Here is a 22,413-nt window from a genome sequence, read left to right on the forward strand (position 1 = left end):
ATCTCATCACAACATGGACAGTCTCGAGGCTCTTCGGGAGCGCCTCAATGAGACTCTCATCCCACACGCCCAGCGATATCCCCTACAAGCTATCCTCGTCACAACCATAATTCTCTTCATCACAACGAGACTCTTTACAGGCAGTTCGTCGTCTTCTAGAAAGGATGGATCAAAAACACCTCCTCTTGCACCCTTTTGGGTTCCTCTGTTCGGCCATGCTCCGCGTATCTTCCTCAGTCCTTCTTCAGCTTTGACGCGCTTCAGAAATCGATATGCACAGGGTGTCTTTTCACTCCGCTTATTCCAGAGCATTCACTCTTTTGTCTTTCGACCTTCACTTGTAACTCGTCTTCTTGAGCAGCCGGGATCTATTGCTGACAAGGAGTATGTTGCACGACGGATTATGATGACCAATTTTGGCCTTGAGAGGAAGGATCTTGCTGCTTATGATAAAGCTGCTCCCGAGGTGTATCAGATCACCAAGGAGTATCTGAGCGGCTCTCATCTCGATGCCCTCGCCAAGGCTACCCTTCGAGATCTTGACGACAATGCTGCTGATGCAATCACCTTCAATAGCTATCCCACTGATCAGATGGACTGGGAACGACTGGGCAATGCGGAGCTTTTGGAGAACACTGGAGACGAAAAGATCATGGCTGTGGACTTCTTTGAACTTATGAAGACCTTCGTCGCCAGAACTGCCACCATCTCGGTCTTTGGCACAGACTTCGTCGAGGTCTATACCGATATCTGGCCTCATCTGTGGATTTTCAACGATGCTTTCCACTCGCTCGCAATGGGCGTCCCGGTCTGGGCGCCCTTCCCAAGTTCCCAACGCGCCAGATTTGCTCTTAAAAGGCTACTTACTTTCATGCGTGAGTATCACACTGAGTTGGACAAGTTTCTCAGCGATGAAGAACCGGCGACGAAATGGCAGGACTTTCACACCATCAGCCCTCTTGTACGCGCCAGGACTGAAGTCTACCGAAAGCACGGTCTGTCTGTTGATGTTCGCGCTGCATTTGATGTTGCTCTTCTTTGGGCCACCACTGTCAACTCTACATCACTCATTTCGTGGTCTCTGTTCGAATTGTACCAAGACCAAGTTCTTCTATCTCAAATCCGCGAGCAAATCACACCGTTCGTCAAGATCGTACAGCCTAAAAACGATTTCGGTGGCGCCGTCTGGATTCCTCCCCAGGTTCAGAAACTTGACCTGGAAGGTCTTGTTACCAAATGTCCTCTGCTCCAAGGGGTATACCTCGAGACATTGAGATTATACGGTGGAGGATGGTCAGCGAGATATCTGAAGGAGGATGTGATTCTCAAAGACAAAAAAGACAGCTTTGTTCTGAAGAAGGGAACGTTCGCACATATTGTGAATGACCTTCATCACTCTGATCCCAGAAGCTTCACAGACGCAAAGGTCTGGCAAGTTGGACGATATCTAGAAGATACAGTGGATGAGAAGGGCGTCAAGACGCAGAAGGTTTACCCATACACGGTCCGAGCATCAGGTATGTTTATTGTCTTGCATGGCGATCGAGTACTGATTAACATTTCTAGATGGAACATTGACGATGTGTGATGATTCGGAGTTCACGTTGAGGAAGGTTGCCATGTACATCTCGGTGTTCATCAGCCTTTACGAACTCGAACCCGCCGGAAGTGAAAGATGGCCGTCGCCGCCGGTAGTCAAGGGAGTTGCGTCAGCGCAACCGTGGGGGTCTGTTAGGTTATGGGTGAGGCGAAGGTCGCCACAACCTCAATGAGTTGCATGCTTGCCTCCCTGGGCTACACCAATATGTCCGTGGTTCAAGGTTTTGAGACACACAGGGACATACCATATAATAGATCCCTCGGCATACACCAAAGTTTCGTCGGTTTCCTGCTAGCTACGTTACGTGACGATTCGCCATGGCTGAACGCGGATGATCAAGAGTCTCAGCACATCTTTATTATCCTACTCTCAGCCAAGTTGTCCCAGGTTACCGACCTTTCTCACAGCAACGAACCACCAGTTCAACTCAAGAATCGATCTCATGGTCATTAATAACTTCACAGAGTCTCATCACTCATACATACTATTACAGCTTGTTTCAAGATCCCAGCTCATATGTGAGCCCTAGTGGGGCGTAGTGTCTTCCCCAGCGCAAAAATTACCCACAACACCAAAAAGATGATCTCGAGGAGCGTATCTCCCCCGGGAAGGCTCGAACTTCCGATCTCCCGATTGTCTGCAAGTAACAGTCGGACGCTTTAGCCAACTAAGCCACAGGGGATGAGCTGATTTGATGATGGCCGCAAAGGAATTGGACTCTATGTTGGCGACGGTTGCAGTTTCACGATGATTGAGACGGAAGATGTCAGAAATCGAGAGCTTAAGTTTTGGTGAGGAACGTTCGGCTCGAGTTGAGTTGAGCCAGTTTGAGTTTGTGGGGAAACAGTGGTGAAACGAAGAGAGACAGATGTAACATCATCCAGTCTAGTTGTGGTGATGTGAGCTCAGAGGGCACTCTACAATCAATGTGTTAGACAACGCCAGACAACAGAAGCAAAAAAGTGTTTGTTTAATATTCCGTACGGTCAAAGATGCAAGGACGTAAGTCAAAGTTGTCCAACATGTCTTACAACAGTTGTCTCAGATCTGAATGAGAGCAGCTCTATTGACGAGAAGGGGCTTGCCTTCCGCTAGACACCAAGTGATCAGCCATAGAGTTAATTGACTTCCATCAAGTTACCGGCAACTCAGACTCTGTCGACTCAAAAATACATTAATCAATTGACATTCTCGACAACAAAAACAGACACCAACTGGCAAAAGAGAACTCCCCCGGGAAGGCTCGAACTTCCGATCTCCCGATTGTCTATTTAATAACAGTCGGACGCTTTAGCCAACTAAGCCACAGGGGACAGGTTGTGCTGTTGTTGGAGGACGAGGCTGTAACAATACTCCTCAATCCTTGCCCGGCTCTTTCACGAGTATATGGAATGGATTTCCAGTCAGCAGTTTTAATCGAAGGAATAGTGTATGTGGCTCAGTGTGAGATTGTTTTGTTGCTGATTTTATATTTGTGGAATGGATTGATAGTGTCAGACTACGCGTGGCTGTGAGTGAGTTCGTTAGCTTGACAACTACAGTATCACATCCATTATATCCAACTCACGATGTTAACAACTCACACAACCATGCGATCTAAGAAATAAGAAATAAGACTACTCTTTTCTTTTCTGCATCAATCTATTGCCAACTGATCCAATGCCAAAGCCATTGACATAGTCTCCCTGTACTCTTACCAGGTTGGAAGATTACCCTGTATCATAGCCCCCAACTTCTGGGGGCAAACTCATATTATCATATCGGTCATAACCGAAACCAACACCGTCAATGGCTATGAGAACTGAGCCTTGCTATCCAATATTAATTTGAAACTTCTATTGCTGACATGACTCTCCCTCAAGAACAACATCCATCCTTTACAATCTAGAAGTGGCTATGCAAATAGAAAGGGGCAATCTCAAAGAATCACAGTCTTCTAGAAAATTGACAGTGGATCGCCCCCCTTCCTGCATATTGTTTATCTGGAGAAACTTCATGACATTTTCGTCATGCGGCGATCCTACGGCCGGGGTTCGGAGTACGTGATCGGCCAGGCAGCAAAAACGGGGCCGAGATCTTCGGAGCCGGACCCGGTAAAGGATCAAACTAAGCAATTACATCCCCTGGCTGTGTCGAGGCTGAGCAATGAGCTTAACAGTTGTTGGACCAACAATTCTCTATGCGTATCAGGTCATGAGATGGAGACAGAGATTAGCGGTCTGCCTTGTGGAGTCGAGCCTGTTCTGAGGCTCAGTTGCTTCGGTCCAACAGATGAAGGCCAGCAATTGAGGCTAACAATTAAAGACCTGGGTCTTACCCAAGCGCCAGGTTGACGGTCCGCAGTAAAAGGTAAATTTGGCTACGGATGATGTCCTTGGTAATTTATGAGCATATCACCATAAGCGTAACGAGCATCGTCAGAAGGGTCGGGGCTGAGAAGGAATACATTGACTTGTCATGAAGGAGTCTATAGCCAACCATCAGACCTGCCCGACTTATACGAGGGATATCTCAAGTGGCAAATGATCAAGGCACTGCTGGGCAGCATCTGGAGATATTGGATGTTGACGACATGAGATGTTAGCGCCGGGAATCATTCTAGAATGTTATCCCCGTCCAACAGCTAGAGCTACGGCTTCTTGCTTCCGGCCATTTCCAGATACAGCAGATGCCATCCCGGCATCGCCAAGCCGAAGGGTGACCAACAATGACAAGTGGATGGACATTGACATTGACTTGAACAATTCCAAGAGGCAGTGCAACTGATCACACGTCCCCCATCCAATGACATTACACGTCCCTACAGCGCTCGAGTTATCCTCTTCTGGCCTTGCGCCCATGACATGATTGGCCAGGGTCGGCCAGTAGCTCTGCCGAGTCTCCGTGGGTGAAAAAAGTCCAGCGGTCATGGAAACCAACATCAATCGGGCGCAATGATAAGTGTTAGCCAAACTATCGTGGCCGTTTATCCTCAAAGAGGCGGAGTAGATTCAGGGATCTGCACTATTCGCCTCTGGCCCTGGGGCTAGTCTCTCGTCTTGCTGAAGCTATCTCCGAGAATGGACTGCGGTTCAGTAACATGGACGTGAGAAGACATCGCCCTGTGAGGCAGAAACAAAAGATTACCGTGTATGTCATTTGAGTAATGCTTGGCCAACGCACATCGTTACCGGGTTCACCAAAGCCGAGAACTCACCAAAAGTCTTGGCCATATCATGGATTTGAGCAAACGTGGTCTTATTTCCATAGTTCAATTGAGAAAGTGCATATCGACACTGATGAACCCTCCATCTTTAGAGTTCAGGTAAAACGCTCAAATGGCTTGTGATTGTCATTGCCTGATTTGATAATGCCTCATCCCATATCCCATCGCGTTGGTCGTATTCCCGCAACGAAATCAAGAGCTCTCTCTCTCATGCGAGACCCTAGCGGCACCTCCAAGCCTTGCGCCCCACAAGTCCCTTCCCGTAAGATCGCGTAGGCGAATCATAAATCGCCGCCAAGGTGGTTGCATGCCACGCGGGCTCCACAAATTGCAAAGTAGATCGCTCTTTCCCCGTGTCACTGTCACCTGTGCACCTCAGGGTTTCAGGCTACAGGGGTAGAGGGGCAAGAAAAGTTAGTCTGATTGACAAAAAGACTAGGTAAAATCCGAGTTACATCCTGTGAGGTATAGACTAATTACTTTTGGCACCCTGCCTCCAGGTCAGAAGTCTTTTTGCTCCCTGATGCCTGCGCCTGCATCTGCACTGCACGAAGCTTGGATTGTGTCGGGTGCGACTTCCAATGAGGTCGACGTCACCTCATTGACTTGGCGTTAGGTCGTAGCTCTGAAGGAAGGATGTATGAGCTGAGCTTGAGGGTGGGTTGGACCTGCCCGACAACATTAAATAACACCCTCTCCCCACCTCTGAAGTGAAACATTTGCATCTTCCATTGTCACTGATATTCCATCACCTAACAAAACAACACCGATCATCGAGTATTTCACAACTTCTTTGATCAACCCTAAACAGCTTTCAAGCAAGCCGTTTCTCAAATCAAATCAACACAGCACAACACAATTCACAATGTCGTCCACTGAGGGCATGATCAACGGCGGCGGAAGCTCTTCCGCAAACCCTACCAAGGCTCCTGTTATGGAGGGCAACGGCGGCTTCATGGCACAGCACAAGATGGCAGTTGAGCCTCCCAAGAAAGAAGATCTCCAGCGCAGTTATGCGACTGTTGTCGAGAACGACGCCAACCCCAAGGGCTGGTATGGCTCGATGAGTAAGTATCAGTGATCACGAAATGCATGATATGAACACATCAACTAACACGTTCAGTGAATGCCCTTGGAACCATAATTGGAACCATGGGTGCTGTACCCTGCTGCATCATATGCCCCAACCCCTTCAAGGAGGTCAACCAGGGCAATGTCGGTCTCGTCACGAAGTTCGGAAAGTTCTACAAGGCTGTCGATCCTGGCCTGGTTAATATCAACCCTCTCAGCGAGCGACTTATTCAGATCGATGTCAAGATTCAGACCACAGAGGTGCCCGAGCAGATTTGCATGACCAAGGACAACGTTACTCTTCGCTTGACCTCAGTCATCTATTACCACATTGTCTCTCCTCACAAGGCTGCTTTCGGTATTAACAACGTAAAGCAAGCTCTCATGGAGCGCACTCAGACCACTCTCCGCCACGTCGTTGGTGCTCGCGTTCTGCAGGATGTCATCGAGCGCCGTGAGGAGATTGCTCAGTCCATTGGAGAAATCATTGAAGACGTTGCCGCTGGATGGGGTGTTCAGGTCGAGAGTATGCTCATCAAGGACATTGTCTTCAGCCAGGAGCTGCAGGAGTCACTGTCCATGGCTGCTCAGAGCAAGCGTATCGGTGAAAGCAAGATCATTGCCGCTAAGGCTGAGGTAACATTCTACATCATTTTTCACTTGGCAACACATGATTAACATACTCCTCCTAGGTCGAATCCGCCAAGCTTATGCGACAAGCTGCCGATATCCTGAGCTCGGCTCCTGCCATGCAGATCCGATACCTCGAGGCCATGCAAGCTATGGCCAAGTCTGCTAATAGCAAGGTTATCTTCTTGCCTGGTGCTAATCAGACTATGGGCAACGCTCTCAATGCCGCCATGGCCAATCAGACCGGCGAATCCAGCGCTCGTGGCCTGGACATCGAAAATGACTTTGGAGGTCAGGACCCAGGTTTCCAACAGGCCATGAACGCCCGCGTCGTGGAGAACATCTAAACAAGACGTTCTTCCCTCGTGCGTATTACACTGAGGCAATGGGCTAACGCTTGAGGGTTCCCGTTTCGGGTTCTAGCCTGGTCTACTTGATTTCGGAAGCATTGCCTCGACTGCTCTCTTCTCGTCTTCATCAGAGCTACACCCCAGCTTTGCTCGTCTAACTCAACTGAATGACCTGTCACGTTTTTGCTTTCAACGCTGCACTTTGATACCCATCTCAACAACAACAACCGCCGTCGCTCATTGCGCTTTTCCGCTTTAGTGTATGTATTCTACTTTCTTCTTCTACGAGGGAGTGTTGGTGGACAGGTGGTGTCTTGTGCTTTTCTTTTTTGGTGATGGATACCCTTGGTTTGCTCAGATGAGCATTTAATGAGGATGGATTCTGGATGATCTCCTAATGTCATGGAAAATACCCAATCGCTATGAATATACCCTTTTCCTTCTGAAATTGCTGTGTCTGTGAAGTGCTTCATATGTCCGTGAAATCGGAAGAACTCTTGCTGCATGTGAAGGTCTTGAATTGCCAAATCGTGTTGTTTCCGTGCTAGTGACAAAAAGACTTGGGTAAATCGAGGTAAATCGAGGTAAGTTTGGGCAATTATAGGATAACTTAGAAGGGCTTCAGACTAATTATTCCTCGCACCATGGCTGAAGATCCTCAGTTTTATTGCTCCTTGGGCGGCTTCAGAATGAGTGTCGAACGAAGCAAGACAACCTTATACATATTCGAGGAGACATTACGAGACATCACACTGCATGATGCAGCCGGATCTTCACGACTAACGAGTTCATTTAGCAATCACAATATCCAGGGCATGCAAACTTGAGGATTAACTTTTAAACTTGACAATTTTCTCTTCTATATCCCTCTGTTCACCCTCCCGTAATGATACATCAAAAGCATAGTAATTCCTCTCCAGAAGTCACCGCGCATCCACCCAGGGGACGGGGGAGGGGACAGAGGGTCAAGTTGAAAATACGAAAAAGGGATAAAACCAAATCACGCCAATATGCCCTCCACCCAAACGCCAGCCAGCCAGGAAACAAGGTGCGGGCAGAAGATGCCATGCCAAGAGTCTCTCAGGTATCATATATCTACACATCGGGAACCATCCAATAGTCTGTTGTTGGGTTGACTTGAAATATGATCTTTCATTTTGGAGCGGGTTTCTTCGTCAGTGTTTAGACGAGTACGAGTAAAGCAGGTAGGATGAGATTGGTTAACCTCGGAGTCCTACAATTGTGCCCGATTCAGCATCGTCACGACTTGCGCCGTGGACGTTTACTTGAGGGCCTCTAAGCCTCAGAGTGTCGCTTCTTCTTCTTCTGCTTCTTCTCCTTCTTGGGCTCCTCGTCTTCTGAGTCATCGTGCTTGCGCTTCTTCTTGCCATCAGTCTCTTCGGCGGCGGGTTGCGACTTGGAAGGCGTGGCCTTCTCCTCGGCCTTTCGCAGCTTCTTGAGTTCCTTCTTGCTGATGACCTTGGGTGTGCCATCGGCGTTCATCTCAACGTCACCTCGCTCGTACTTGCGCTTGAACTTCTTGACTGAGATACCGGCCTCCTCGGCAAGGCGCTCGTAATCGGCCTCGGAGAGCTTCTTGGGCTTGCCAGGAGTGGCAACCTCGTCGTCGCTGTCATCCTCAGCATCCTTCATCTCCTCGTCAACCTCCTCGATGAGCTTCTTGGCCTTCTTGAGCTTCTTGGCGGGAGTGGCTTCATTGGCCTCCTCGTCATCGGCGACACCATCGGCATCACCGTTGTATCGGCGGGTCTCCTTAAGAGTGAACTGACCAGCACCAACAATCTCACCAGAGGGAGTGACGTTGGCGCCCTTGGGCAGAAGAGGCTTGCCCTCAAGCTTGCGGAGGTGGTTCTCAAGCTTGATGCGGTTGCTGAGACCAAGGATAGCGCGTTCCTCCTCATCAGCGTCGTCTTCGGTATCACCTAGGGCATCGACACGGAGACCTAGAGCAGCCTTGGCAGACAGCATACGAGCGATCTTACCCTTGTTTCGGCCGGTGGCCTGACCGATGAGTGAAGAGTGGTAGATGAGACCATACTTAGGTGTATCGTGCTTGGTCTTAAGGGCGCGGAAGAGGGCCTTCTCGGCACCGAGAATCTGGATGGTGGAACCAGGAGACTTGGCCAAGCTAATGAGAGAGCCAGCGTGGGCAATGAGACGGGCACCGACGAGGTAGCCGACGAGAGCAGTCAGGTTGGGAGCGATAGCGCGCATGCGGCTCTCGAGGTACGAAGAGAGCTGTGTTCGGTAGTTTGAGTAGACAATGACCTGGTCAGCCAGGAGCTTAATGTTGTCAAGATCCTCATCGGTGATCTCGGTACCCATGCTAATCTCGGCAGCGGCCTTGATGGAAGTCTCAATCTCCTCGGGAAGGATCTCGGAGAGGTCGCTATCGGCAATGTTGGTGCGCATGCCAACAGCGAGAATGACGCGAGCGTAAGCCAAGTTGTCGTTGAGAATCTTGGCCATCTCAGGGAAGTGCCATCCATACCACTCCTTGGTTCGCATAGCGTAGACGTTGAGCTCCTTGTCGAGGTCGTCGAGAAGCTTAATGGCCTGGATGATCATGGAGTCGACCTTGTCGGCAGAGAACTTGAGCTTGTGACGCGACATGGAGTGAGAAAGACCAAGGGCCATGCGGTCAAAGTTCTCCTCAAGCAGACCAGGGATAAGGTTGGGCAGTCCACCTCGAATGCCACGGAAGAGGTCCATGGTGTTGGAGCCAGAAACAGGAGAAATGTTGAGCGAGGGCATGTTAGAGATGGCAGTGCCCAGCTTCATATCGGCGACAGCGAGCGAGGCCTTCTTCTCGGACTTGAGGTCGTCGAGGAGTTGGGTGAGAAGCTCAGGGACCTTGCCCTCCTTGAGCGACGCAGCTTCTTCGAGAGCGGTAGCGGCGCTGTCGAACTTGACAAACTTCTTGAGCTTGAGCCTATCAAGGGGAAACATGTTAGTGAGGCTCTTGATGGTATTTCGCCATTTGGCGATGGTCCACTCTGCGATTGAAGACATTTTTGGGTGCTCAATGGCATAAGTTTTCGCAAATAAAAAATGTTCAAAACTTACATCTCAACGACCTTCTCAGGTCGTCCAAGCTCAGCAGCGAGATCCTCGTTCTTGAGCATCTTCTTGTCAGTAGCCTTGAACAGGCCATAGCTGCCAATTGTTAGCCCGGCTTCCTAGACCTTCACTTGCCTCGCCATCATGAATTGATGATGGTCGAGGTCAAGACCGAGAGTCGCGACTTACCCTGCCGGCGTCTCGGCAAGCACAAAGAGCGACATTGTGAATTAGTTTTGGTTCCTTCCTTCTGGTCTCGCTCTAATCGATTGGGGTCGTGGCTTCCTCGCGAGGCACAGTCCGGTTCGTTGTGCGCGGCTGCGAAAGGAAAGATCGAGGGTGGGCTGGCGATGGAAAAATTTCAGATGAAGCTTGGGAAGGCTCCACTCAATTTTTTTGGTCTTGGTCCTGGCGCGGAAAGTGTGATGCAGGTTCTTCGGCCGCCGGAGCTACTTGCTTCCGGTTTCTGCATCAGGTACGTACTCCCAGCCACTGACTCCTGGCCACTCACGTGTCGACGCTCGCGACAGCATGTCTGGGCAAGCTTGCGTCGCAGGCTGAGGTTTGTTAGGCGGCCAACTTCAACAATCCAGTTAATTCATCGCCTCGGCCACGAAGACGCCCTATAATCCTCAAGGCCTCAAATACGATAGATCAAGACCGAACGAACTACCACGAACGAGAATCAAGATGGAGGGTCTTCTCTACAACGTCAACGGCGGGTGCGTATTAGCTTCAAGATGAAGCTTCGTACGAGTGGTTCTGGAGACTAATCATAAGGAACAGCTACGTGGAAGGAATTGTCCGAGGCTACCGCAACGGTCTTCTCACAGGCGCTGCCTACAACAACTTGACTCAATGCGAGACGATTGATGGTACGCGACGATGACTTCATCACCAACTTCATTATACTAACGACTACAAGATCTCAAGCTTCAGCTTGGCCCTTCATATGGCGATTTTCTCGCTTCCCTACCACCTAACCCCTCGACTTCAGCCCTCGCAGCCAAGACCACCGACAAGCTCATCTCAGAGTTCCGATATGTGCGCGCTCAAGCTGTCGGCTCTCTTGCTACCTTTATGGACTACGTCACCTACGGCTACATGATCGACAACGTCGCCCTTCTCATCACAGGAACCCTTCATGAGCGGGATACCCGTGAGCTTCTTGAGCGATGCCATCCTCTTGGATGGTTTGAGACTATGCCAGTTCTCTGCGTTGCTACAAACATTGAGGAACTTTACAACAGCGTGCTTATCGAAACCCCTCTTGCCCCATACTTCAAGGGCAGTCTTAGCCACCAGGATCTTGACGAGCTAAACATTGAGATTGTCCGAAACACACTCTACAAGAACTATCTCGAGGACTTTTACAACTTTGTCAACACTCACCCTGAGATGGCTGGTACACCCACTGCTGAGGTCATGTCTGAGATTCTCGAGTTCGAGGCTGACCGCCGAGCCATCAACATCACACTCAACTCTTTCGGCACAGATCTTTCCAAGCAAGACCGTAACAAGCTCTACCCCAACTTTGGCAAGCTATACCCTGAAGGAACTCTCATGCTCTCTCGAGCTGAAGACCCTGAGGGTGTCCGTCTAGCAGTTGATGGTGTTCATGACTACAAGTCTTTCTTTGACGCCATTTCAGTCGGTGGCGGCCCCTCAGGACCTGGTAACATGGGTGGTGGTGCTGGTGAGACCAAGACGCTGGAGGATATGTTTTACCAGAAGGAGATGGAGATTTCCAAGAATGCATTCACCAGGCAGTTCACCCACGCCATTGTCTATGCTTGGGTAAAGCTCCGAGAACAGGTTAGTAAATCCAACATGAGTGCCTTCCATCAGACTAACAAATCACAGGAAATCCGCAATATCACCTGGATTGCCGAATGCATAGCTCAGAACCAGAAAGAGCGCATCGGCAACTACATCAGCGTCTTTTAAATCGAGTATGGGTATTGGCATCGTTTTCATTTTTAGCAGGATTTTGTGTAGTATAGCAGCAACTGAGCTCGTAATGGCACGGATTAGTTCCCACACTGGCGCAAAGGACAGATAGGTAGATGCAAAAGGCGGCATCGTCGCCCCATCTTTCAGGTGGCTTGTATTGTACATAGAGAGAAACAAGTTATTCTACAATATCATCTCAGCTCCCGCCCTGTCTTTACAACGAAATCTGGTCCTTCCATGTCGCAGGTGTAAGACCCAGCTTCTCGACCATGTGAGTCCATCGCTCACTTCCCCTCTCCTTACGGTCCATGTACTTCATCAGCTTTTGTCGACGGTGCAGCAATAATCTCAAGTTTCGCTTGTTGTGCTTATCCTTGTATCCTCTGTTGATCTGCAGCGCCTGAGAGAGGGTGTTGATCTTGGTTGTCAAGATGGCGATCTGAACCTCGGAGCTGCCTGTATCAGGACCGCTTCGAGGTGGCATTTCCACTTCGTTGGGATGAATTGATTTTGGCTTGCCCTTCAGAACCAGGTCTGTGTTGTGACGGCCGAATTCCTCAACGATTCGTCTCACGTTGGCGTGGAAACGGTCCTTTGCGCTGCTGTTGCTGAGCGATGTGATACGGCGCAGAGCCTCAATAGCCTTCTGATGACGCTGCTCGTGTTGCTTCGCCTTATCTACTCCACTCTCGGGTTCCATCTGTGACTCGACCACGCCGATCATGGGTTTGGTAAGGGTATATGCGTGCTTGACAGCCTCAGTGAGTTCAGAGTCGGTAAGGAAGTAGTTTCGTAGTTCCGGAGATGTCGGTAGCTCATGTGCTTCGGCGAGCGGGTTTCCACTTCCATCCACAGGAACACGGGATGCAGCCTCTTGACCAGCCGATTCAAGAGACTCTATAAAGGGAGTTGTCTTTCCCTTGACAGGATCACCCCACGCCTCATCCCTTTCACGGGCGAGCTCCTCACGCCGTTGTACATTGGCAGCCTTTCGCTGCTGAACCTGAGCCCATCGATAAGGATCCTGCTTCGCCTTGCGCTTCTTCTCACGCTGGGACAAGTTGGCCGTTTGGACGATGGGGAGGAAGTTCGGGGTAGCGGGCTTCGCGGCGGGTCGGAGGCAGACTGAACAATTGATTAGCATTGAGGAAGCTAATGGCTATATAAGTACATACGGTTCAATGTGCCGAAGCGCGGCAGCGCCGGTATTCTGGGGGGCATGATTGAAGCATCAACCTACTGCTTTGATACAGAGACTGATGGATTGTCGTCTAAAGCCAAAACCCGCCCCAAATTTTCCTTAGCCCACCCTGCCAATGCCGCCGTGGTACCGTAACCCACTGAGCACCAAAACGGATTAGTCTTCCTATCACGTGGAGATACCGTACCAGATCTCTTATCTCCCAGCTAGCCCATGTTTAGCCTAGCGTATCCATCAGGGCTTCCCACCTCCCACATTTTGGTGGTCAAAATTCGGTCGCGAACTTCTCGATTTGCGATTCTCTGCACGCAACACCACAATCCTCTTCGCCGTCACCTTCCAAGCCATCCTTCCTTTTCGTCACCCAAGACAAGAGAAGATAATCCGTCAAGATGGCTCCCTCCAACCTGCCCGCCCTCTTCAACGCTACCAGCCAGGACATTGAGACCCTCCTGGCTGCTCAGTGCCACCTCGGCTCCAAGAACCTCCAGGTTCACATGGAGAACTACCTCTGGAAGACCCGTGCCGATGGTGTCAACGTCATCAACGTCGGCAAGACCTGGTATGTTTGAATTGGAATTATGCTGGGAGTTTTGGGCTTCAAGATGGTCTGTTTGGAGGGGGGATTGAAAGCGCATATTCGATATTCGAAAAATTGAAGCTATTCAGAGGAGGGGCAGAAAATCTTGAAACCAAAACACCAAATAATTTCGCGCACAATCGCTAACAGCTCATCTCACAGGGAGAAGATCGTTCTGGCTGCCCGTATCATCGCTGCCGTCGACAACCCCGCCGATATCTGTGTCATCTCTGCCCGTCCCTACGGTCAGCGTGCCGTCCTCAAGTTCGCCGCCCACACTGGTGCCACCGCCATCGCTGGTCGCTTCACCCCCGGTTCCTTCACCAACTACATCACCCGATCTTTCAAGGAGCCCCGTCTGATCATCGTCACCGACCCCCGCACCGACGCCCAGGCCATCAAGGAGGCTTCCTACGTCAACATCCCCGTCATTGCCCTCGCCGACACTGACTCTCCCACCGAGTACGTTGACGTTGCCATCCCCACCAACAACAAGGGTCGCCACGCCATCGGTGCCGTCTGGTGGATGCTCGCCCGTGAGGTCCTCCGTCTCCGTGGTACCATCTACAACCGCGAGACCCCCTGGGACGTCATGGTCGATCTTTACTTCTGTATGTTTCCCTGTAACTAACACCAGCAATCTGTACTGACAATTCGCAGACCGTGACCCCGAGGCTGAGGCTGAGGACAAGGTTGAGGAGGAGAAGGTCCCCGGCGCTGACGAGGAGGGTCCCGCCGCCATCGAGTCCGGCTTCCAGAACACCGCTGGTGGCGACTGGGAGACTCCCGCCGCTGGCTTCGCTGGTGCCACCGGTGCCGCTGCCCCTGGCTGGGATGGTGCTGCCGGTGAGGAGTGGGGTGCTGCCCCCGCCAACACCGAGTGGGCTGCTTCCGCCGAGGCCCCCAAGGACTCTCAGTGGTAGGGTACTGAGGCCCAGGAGGGTGATGGCCAGGGACACCAAGAGCCTGCCATTGACTGGTAAAACAAGAATTCAAAAAAGAGGATACCAAAGCAAATTCAAAACAAAGATTGAATTTGAACACATTTGGAACGGTTTCGCGACGAGAGAAAGAGAGCAGAAAAGCGTGTGGATGTGTGTTGTGGTTCAATCAAACTATTCGACAACGTTAACCTTTTCCTCCCCCCCTTTCGATAACACAATTCTTCTTGCTGACTATCTTACGAATTAACATCCGTGGGAATTGAGGTTTTCAACTCGGCGGTGCTAATGAGGGAAAGATACTCTCCTCCTTACTTTTGGGATGGAGAGGGAAAGCCCTGCGCTGCTGAGGGGATGGACTTAATCGTTATCCCGCCTTGTTTCTATGGAATTTGTATTGATGCGAGAAAAGTCAAAATATGAGTCGTCTGACCTGGGTTTACCCATGACATGATTGTGTGCCGTAAATATGCTTGTGAAGTTTTGTGTTTACTAGTAAAACTTCTGTATGCTAAGATGAGGACGATCAGGTCTTTAAAGTACCAGCGTCATCAAAGGAGCGAATTATGTTCACGTAGTCAACAGCATAAGACAGAATCAACTCGTCGTAAACATGGTATCAATTGTCAATCCTCACTACATCTGCTCATCCTAATCCCTATGATATATCAACAGCCAACTCCCCTTATCACTCCACCTAACGTTAACACTAATTAAAGTGAATCCAAACTGGCCGTTCTATCAACTGAGAAACCAAAAAAAGGGACAAGACGCAACATGACGCTTGCGCAGTGCGGGTATGATAAAAAACCAGGATGAGAGAAACCCCCATAGATGAATCGTGTGAAATACACAAAAAAAAGCTTGCCCAACTCCTTGCTTTGTGTCCCAGATGCTATTGATTGTAATGATGATTATGTTGTATGTCTTGGGAGAAAAGAGAAAACTCCTGGTGTGGTGGTATGTGAAAGAGTTATGAGATGGGTATAATGTGAAGGCATGCTGGGTATGCTCTTCTTGTGGTGTTGAAACATAGGAAATGAAACGCCGTTTGGGGTCGGTGAGTCATAAATCGTTATTATCGTTCCCGTATGTGTATGAATTGTGAAATTGTGGTAGGTAAACCACATCGTTGAAGAGTTTACTCGAGCATTTCCGAGTGGCGTCGAATGTCCTCGTCGCTCAAAGCGCTCATCCAGAGACAGCGCTCAGTGATACCTTCGATGGGCTGGAACTTGTATCGGGTGCTGGCCTCCAACAGCCTAAGCAGTGTCTTGACGACAGAGGCCGCAATGCGACATCGTTCAAAGTTGATCAGGGGAGGCGTGGTAGGTGAGCCAGCCATCTCAGATGGTCGCTGAGCATTGTAAAGCAGATCGTGGGTATAGATACCAACGAAAGGAATACAGCCTTGGTCAGAACCAACCTCCATCTCCGCACGTAGGTTGTAGAAGTTGCGCATAGGAGTGACCAGCTTTTCAAGATCTTGTAGTGTCTTCAAGTCTTGAGGAGCAACATGCTGCCAGGTCTTGGTGAGTCTGGCGACTTCGTTGCTCGACAGGGCGATGGTGAGCTGAGCGAGGGTAGCAAAGTTGCGGTAACGGCGACAGTGAGTGGCAATATGGATGTACTTGGTAATGCATCGTACTCTCTCCTCCAGGCCTTGTGTCAGGACAATCTCAGATATGGCCCATTTGACCATGATGTTAAACCGAGCAATGACTACTTCAACACCATGGGCGTCAGAGTTACGAAGGAAGTCAACCCACGAGCGAGAGTCGCTATGAGCAGCATCCTTCCAGTTCATGTCAATGAGTTCCTTCCAGTCGATCTCGTTCAACGCGTCCTTTTCGATGAGTGTGAATTGTTGAGCAAGAATCTCCGAGTCAAAAGCCAGGATGAATGGCAAGTGAGCAGAATACTTGTTGCTCTCGAAGGAGTCCACCTTAGCAACTTGACGAAGTGCATCGGTTGATGGTTGATCAGCTGTCTGAACGTACGCAGCGGTAGGTGTAGTCTCTGGAGTTGGAGGAAGAGGCTTCTGGCCCCAAACTTGATCCTCATGTAACTCAGGGACTGTGAAGCAGTGAGGCGGAGACATCTCCAGTGCTTGCACCAAAGTCATGGGAGGAGAGGGAGGCTTGCGGTTAGGAGGTGGAGCAGGCGAGCCAAGAGGATGAGCAGGGAGCTTCACTCTAGGCAAAACGCCGTCACCGTATTCAGAGTCCTCGTATTCGAGGGCATCCGCCGACATCTCTGATGAAAGGTCGCTATCATCGTCAAGGAATGATTGGTCCTCCTCCACTGAGGGGGCAGTATCGCCAGGCTTGATGCCTTCAATGCTCCGCGTCTTCTCAATAAAGTCGTAAGAAGCATGCTGCGAGTCGCCTCCATCTTCGGTATACAAGACGGTCTTGTGTGGTCGAGGCGTTGTTTCTTCATCTGAGCCCTCGAGAATGGACATGTTGGTCCAAGGACGACCCTTTGCAGAGTCTCGATCCAAGATGGGGACAGAGGAGTAGCTTTCGCGAGAAGAACCAGTCAAGAATGATCTAGCTTCGGTTGTAGGTCTCTCGGGTGAGAGGTTTTGCCCTTGCGGCTCAATCAAAGGCTCTGGTTCACTATCCTCAGGGTCCAGCATGAACGTCTCCCTGACCATCAGCTCTTGTTCATGGTGATTCTTCTTGCGATCCGCTTCTGACTGCTCTGAAGCGATCATGACCTCGCCGATTGTCTGAGGGGGAGCTTGAAGGCTGACAGCGGATTTGTGTGACTTCTTCTCGGGGAGCTTGCCCTCAAGCTTGGCTAAAGCAGATTCGATTCCGCCATCGTCGTCATCATCTGGGATCTGAGCCAGTTTCTGAGCCTCCTTTTCGAACGACGGGCGCATGGCTGGCTTGGATGAGTGAGTGCTGAACAGTGAAAGCTCTCGCTTCGGTTTGTCCGCAAGTTGTCCAACAGAGAAGGCCTCGCTTCTAGGCTGCACGTACTCAATGGAGACAACTGAGCCCTGCCCGAAAGATCCACGGCCAAAAGACGCCATTCGAGGGCTCTGCATGAAAGAGCTACGAATTGACTCTGAATATGTTGTCAACGATCCAACAGATTGCGATCTCCTCAAGGTAACAGGGTCCAGCTCTCCCACGTTCGTGGCCGCTCGAAGGTCTCCTCCGGGTCGTCGTCGAAGAATTCGCAGAGGCGGTGGCATAGGCTCTTCAGGCTCAGGTTCCGCGACCGATTGGGCAGAGACTGTTGTGGCATCGAAGCTCTGAACTGTGGATCGGCGAGCGAGACCGTTGGTAAATGAGCTGCGGCGGCGAAGGATCGAGTTCAAAGACCGATGAGTCCTGCCAGATTTATTGCGACGGTGGTTCTCATACGACACAGGTGGGCGGTTGCGAGTGCTTCGAGCTGCTGTAGAGTATGAGACTCGGCTGCCGTCCTCTGACATTGGTGCGCTGGTGACAGGGGCGAGGGTCTCGAAGTCAGGGACAAATGGCGGCAGAGGATCTTCATCTAACGATGGCCGAACAACATGTTGGTTGAGGAGGTATGAGGAACGTCGAGGTGTGTTTCCGCCATTGCCAGCCGGAGGAGTAGAGGGGGGCGTTGGATCGCCTCCCGTCAACTTGAAAGTATCTGCAAAGGCCTCTACAGAAGCATTGCTGTTAGGAATTCGGTGGAGGAGCGACGGGTCGAACGGTGTTGTGTCATCTACAATGACAATTGATTTGCTGCCTGTAGTAATAGCCATGTCGCTAACCGGTCGATGTCGATGCTCGTGTGTCATATGATCATAAGTGGTCGTATCCATATGAGCAGCCGAGTAGTGAAAGTCTCCAGTAGGAGTCAAGGATGGGTTAGGAGACATCGGCGGTGGTAGTCCGCGACGATCAGCTTCAGCGGCAGCTTCGTCTCGCACCGCCTTCTTGAAATCCTCTACGATCTCAGCACCGAGCAGGTCAATTCTGACAGTCGGGCGAGCTCCATTAGGTCTATGGCGACTTTGAGGTACGACAGCCGTTCCAGGGATGCGATTCGTTATCGCGCCACGGGGACCAATGTTGCCAAGGCTAACGAGACTCCCTTGAGTGGGAGACATGCCTTGTCCCCTAGTGCTCAAGGCTCTTCGAACAGTTCCCAGCAGCTTTTTCATACCGTGTCCAGACATGGCGCCAGCGGGTATTCTTTCCTTGATGAGGCTTCGACTTTCAGGGTGAAGGTTGGGCGAAGGGACCAAGCTGGTGGAGAATTCATCCGGTTCTACATCGACGAAAGCCTGACCAGGAGGTAACAAATTTCCACGGACAAGACTTCCTCCATATGGGGTTGTCATCATGAACTCCTGATCCTTGAATGACAGTTTATCCGTGCTGTGCTCTCGCAGGGAATCGGTCAAACTGTTGTTGCGCTTGTGAGCAGCTTGAGGTCGTACACGCTTGCCAACAAGGGCACGAGGAGTGGTTGCTACTGGTCCAGTGTGGTAAGCTGAGGTCGATACAGGATGAGCAGCCAGAGGGTTCGTCTGATGAGGCTGAGCAGGTTTGATCTTGCTAGGAAAAGAGCACGAAATGATGTCCATGCTAGTCATGCTGATTGGTGATGTCTGCTGTTCTGCTGAATCCCTCGCAGTTTGCCGTTCAGGGGTGCTGGGACGGTGCTCAACCACAACAGAATCACCAACATGGCCAGCTCGAGAAATATCGGCGATGAAACTTGTTCGTTCTGCGGGGCTCCTTCTGAGTGGTAGTAGGCTTTCGATTCGGGGTGTTTCGCCATCATCACGGTCCCAGAAAGAAGGATCCAGGCTGGGATCGCGATGTCCAGCAATACCACCAGGCGTAATAGGAACGCTAGAGTCGAGGGTGTCGTCGAAATTCGGGCCATCCCAGTACAGTGCGCAAACCCTTCGCCAACACTTCTTTAATTCTCCAAGAATCTTCAGCTGAACCTTTCGAGACCGGTTGCATTGCGAAAGTTCATCCACAAAATCGTTGAGTAGTTCGCAGAACGTTTGTCGGAGGTTGTAATCCATAACGAAGTCGTCCATAAAATAATTGAGAATCCAGTGTCGAAGGGCAACAAATGTGCGAACGCGAACAACCATGCCTGTCTCATCATCACGAGCCAAGGCCCAGCGCAGTCTTGCAATAAGCATGCGGAGAAGATCCACGGGCTCCAGAAAAGCTCGGAAAGTGAGGAAGAAGTCTGAGATGAGTTCGTAATCGAGGAAACTGGGTGATGTGATTTCGGCAACGAGTCGCGGTGGTGTAGCAGCTATAACAGCACCAGTTGCAGCAGAATATTTTACTAATGTTCGATCATCGCAGGCCGGCTTGAATGTGAGATCATCGAACATGGCGGGTTCGACTTTAGAATTTGATTGGTAGCTTGGGCGAATGGTTCGAGAAGGCTGTGTGGTTGAAGGAGTTTGAGTCATGGCGGATATGTTTCGAGAAATTCGCAACATCGGTACAGCCATAGAACTCGGCCTCCTTGAAGATGTTATATCAGGATGCGAGCTATTTAGCACTCCCTGAGGTCGGCTCAGCAGCGACGCGCTACTTGAGCGAAACTCCTCAGTGGGAGCGTACGAGGATCCGCGAATCATTGGTGTGCCTCTTCCCGTGAATCGGGGAACTCCTATGCGCCACGAAGGTATGGTAATGTCAAGAAGAGGATCAGAAGTGGAATCGAAATCTTCCATAGTCCGAGGTCGGTATTCCTCTAATGGCTTCGAAATGACGATTTTGAAGGCCCCGGGTTCCGAATCTTTCGCGGCGGACACCTCGTGAACCGTGCTATCGGAAAGAGCGCGACGATGTTTCACGGGCCGGAGCGGATATTGAGAATCGTGATCGAAGTATGCTCGGTTACCGTCATATGGCGAGGGTTCCGGTGTTGGCGTCCACTGACTAACGTGAAGTTCACTCGTCTCGTCTTGAAGCTGTTTATTAGAGATCGCATCCAAGCCGGCGGTACTGGGAGGTGTAATCGGAAAGACAAATTGAGGTTGAGGAGTTCGCTGGTACGCAGGGCGAACGGTCGGCCTGGAGAATGAGAGTCAGTCGTTTGTGGAACGCAAATGTCAAAAATACGAGCGAGCGTCGTGTTTCGTGCCAGCCACGTTGCTATCCCTAAGGCGACGGGTAGAAGGGATCACAATAAGAGCTCAGCTAAGACATCTCCCCACAAAGCGCAAGCAAAGACCGCAGAGTGAAGGGAGAGCGGGGATGTGGCTGGCAGTGACATTTTCCCAAGGGATACAATAGATGAGGCACTAAAGGGAACCACGCGAAATATCAACCCTTCACTTACCTCAAATATATACGACCATTGTTCCCAACGTTGGCGACAGTGAATTGACGTCCTTCACGACCTGCCGATCCACCGTCTGGAGTAATCTCCCATCGAGACAGACTACCCTGGTTATCTAGGCTAGAATCTGAGTCCTTGAGACTTCGAGTTGTGGGTTTCTTCTGGTGTATTCTTCGTTCTGAGAGAGGAACCAAGGGTTTCGCAACGATAGTCGTGGGCATGCGCGCGATGTTGGTGGACCTAACAGAAGGCCACTTGCTGGGTGTCGAGAAGCCAGGGCTGGTGTTTTCCTTTTTCTTGAGTGCTGCTACGGCAGCAGTCACGTTGGGGGCTGCGACAGCGATAGCGCCTGAGCCGGAACGAGACCTTGACTGAACCTTTGATTTGGTTGACAACGGATCCTTGACAGTAGTTGCGGCTGGAGGAGGTGATGGTATAGGGACTGGGACTGGGGGCTCCGCGCTGAGACCAGACGCGGGTGGCAGCGGGTCCGCGGGCGTCGAAGACTCCAGGGCCTCCATGGCACGGCAAGGCCGCTCGCAGGCGCGTTGCCTGTCGTCACGTCAGGAGAGGGCAGAGCTGACGGTGCTCAAAGCGATAGAGGAGCTGGCAATCAAGGCATTGAGTTAGCAGCGATCGTTTCAGAGGTTGAGCAAGCCGGCGCGCATATCGTGGGTGATGCTGGGCGCGCGTGGTGAAGAGGAGATCGAGACGACCAGATGGAAATGAATGGGGAAGGGAAAGAGAGAATAAAGGGAACGCGGCGAGTCCGAACTGGAGAAGTGATTGATATGAAGAGAGTGAGAATTAGTTGGCTTGTGCCCATCCCACCATCAACAACATTAGATTGCCATATTATGCTAGTCCAGTCGTGCACTGTAAATTAATTACCAGTAACCAGACCAACCTGAGGCCTGGCGAGACAGACAAGCATGGAATACCTTGTCGAGTTTCGAACATAGACAACCTTGAAAAGGGTGGATCTGATGTCATAAAGTAACAATAAACCCAAACTTACATGATAAAGCCATAAAGCAAAAAGAGACTCGACTCGATTCGACTTTGGGAAGAGTTGTCGTTGTTGTCGTTGCCATTCGAGTACCGGACACTTTCAATGATCGTCGGAGCGAGACAGTTCAGCTCAAAACAGAGACAGAGGGGTCGTGACTGTAAAGAGAGAGAATCGAAATAAGACGTGTAACTTGGGTTAGTGAACAACGGGCACACGATACAACAACAATAGACCCTGGTCAAAGCCCTTTTGTCTCTCTCACACGCGTACGTTCAAAAAGCAAAGAGAAGGGGAAGGGAAAGAAGAAAAGAGACCTTTTTTCTCAAGAGGCAATTGGGGGAAACTCAAAAACCTCTCTCAGAGGCCAGACAGGGCGGACGGGATATGGGCCTTGAATGGCGCGGGCTGGACCTAGACTTGGGTTGGCACATGGGATGGGATGGGATAGAGGAGGGTGTGGGGCAGTATTAG

The 22,413-nt window shown here is 50.7% G+C and overlaps 7 protein-coding genes and 2 non-coding genes across 9 annotated transcripts; 4 read left to right on the forward strand and 5 right to left on the reverse strand.

The window, feature by feature from the left end:
• Positions 1 to 13: 13 nt before the first annotated feature.
• FMAN_10678 (uncharacterized protein) lies at positions 14 to 1,772 on the forward strand (the record flags this gene model as incomplete). The annotated part of the gene is made up of 2 exons (XM_041823836.1): positions 14 to 1,517; positions 1,567 to 1,772. 2 exons carry the CDS (start codon positions 14 to 16, stop codon positions 1,770 to 1,772), a joined length of 1,710 nt encoding a protein of 569 aa, XP_041689376.1.
• A 426-nt stretch (positions 1,773 to 2,198) lies between these two features.
• tRNA lies at positions 2,199 to 2,282 on the reverse strand. The gene is given in 2 exon segments: positions 2,199 to 2,234; positions 2,245 to 2,282. It is a non-coding gene; the product is annotated as a tRNA-Asn (tRNA).
• Positions 2,283 to 2,828: 546 nt separating this feature from the next.
• Positions 2,829 to 2,913, reverse strand: tRNA. The gene is given in 2 exon segments: positions 2,829 to 2,864; positions 2,876 to 2,913. It is a non-coding gene; the product is annotated as a tRNA-Asn (tRNA).
• Positions 2,914 to 5,670: 2,757 nt separating this feature from the next.
• Positions 5,671 to 6,853, forward strand: FMAN_10677 (uncharacterized protein; the record flags this gene model as incomplete). The annotated part of the gene is made up of 3 exons (XM_041823837.1): positions 5,671 to 5,872; positions 5,929 to 6,512; positions 6,569 to 6,853. 3 exons carry the CDS (start codon positions 5,671 to 5,673, stop codon positions 6,851 to 6,853), a joined length of 1,071 nt encoding a protein of 356 aa, XP_041689377.1.
• Positions 6,854 to 8,152: 1,299 nt separating this feature from the next.
• Positions 8,153 to 10,161, reverse strand: FMAN_10676 (putative nucleolar protein NOP58; the record flags this gene model as incomplete). Its single annotated transcript, XM_041823838.1, has 3 exons — positions 8,153 to 9,809; positions 9,944 to 10,033; positions 10,127 to 10,161. 3 exons carry the CDS (start codon positions 10,159 to 10,161, stop codon positions 8,153 to 8,155), a joined length of 1,782 nt encoding a protein of 593 aa, XP_041689378.1.
• Positions 10,162 to 10,627: 466 nt separating this feature from the next.
• Positions 10,628 to 11,884, forward strand: FMAN_10675 (putative H+-transporting ATPase, vacuolar, 41 kDa subunit; the record flags this gene model as incomplete). The annotated part of the gene is made up of 4 exons (XM_041823839.1): positions 10,628 to 10,659; positions 10,724 to 10,812; positions 10,863 to 11,752; positions 11,801 to 11,884. The coding sequence occupies 4 exons, from the start codon at positions 10,628 to 10,630 to the stop codon at positions 11,882 to 11,884; spliced, it is 1,095 nt and encodes a 364-aa protein (XP_041689379.1).
• Positions 11,885 to 12,104: 220 nt separating this feature from the next.
• FMAN_10674 (uncharacterized protein) lies at positions 12,105 to 13,111 on the reverse strand (the record flags this gene model as incomplete). Its single annotated transcript, XM_041823840.1, has 2 exons — positions 12,105 to 13,015; positions 13,066 to 13,111. The coding sequence occupies 2 exons, from the start codon at positions 13,109 to 13,111 to the stop codon at positions 12,105 to 12,107; spliced, it is 957 nt and encodes a 318-aa protein (XP_041689380.1).
• A 372-nt stretch (positions 13,112 to 13,483) lies between these two features.
• FMAN_10673 (putative ribosome-associated protein S2 (Rap-1)) lies at positions 13,484 to 14,594 on the forward strand (the record flags this gene model as incomplete). Its single annotated transcript, XM_041823841.1, has 3 exons — positions 13,484 to 13,653; positions 13,834 to 14,282; positions 14,332 to 14,594. The coding sequence occupies 3 exons, from the start codon at positions 13,484 to 13,486 to the stop codon at positions 14,592 to 14,594; spliced, it is 882 nt and encodes a 293-aa protein (XP_041689381.1).
• A 1,159-nt stretch (positions 14,595 to 15,753) lies between these two features.
• On the reverse strand, positions 15,754 to 21,451 carry FMAN_10672 (uncharacterized protein; the record flags this gene model as incomplete). The annotated part of the gene is made up of 2 exons (XM_041823842.1): positions 15,754 to 20,662; positions 20,931 to 21,451. 2 exons carry the CDS (start codon positions 21,449 to 21,451, stop codon positions 15,754 to 15,756), a joined length of 5,430 nt encoding a protein of 1,809 aa, XP_041689382.1.
• Between the last annotated feature and the right edge of the window lie 962 nt (positions 21,452 to 22,413).

The sequence above is a fragment of the Fusarium mangiferae genome (assembly GCF_900044065.1).
Source record: "Fusarium mangiferae strain MRC7560 genome assembly, contig: FMAN_scaffold016, whole genome shotgun sequence".
NCBI lineage: Eukaryota > Fungi > Ascomycota > Sordariomycetes > Hypocreales > Nectriaceae > Fusarium > Fusarium mangiferae.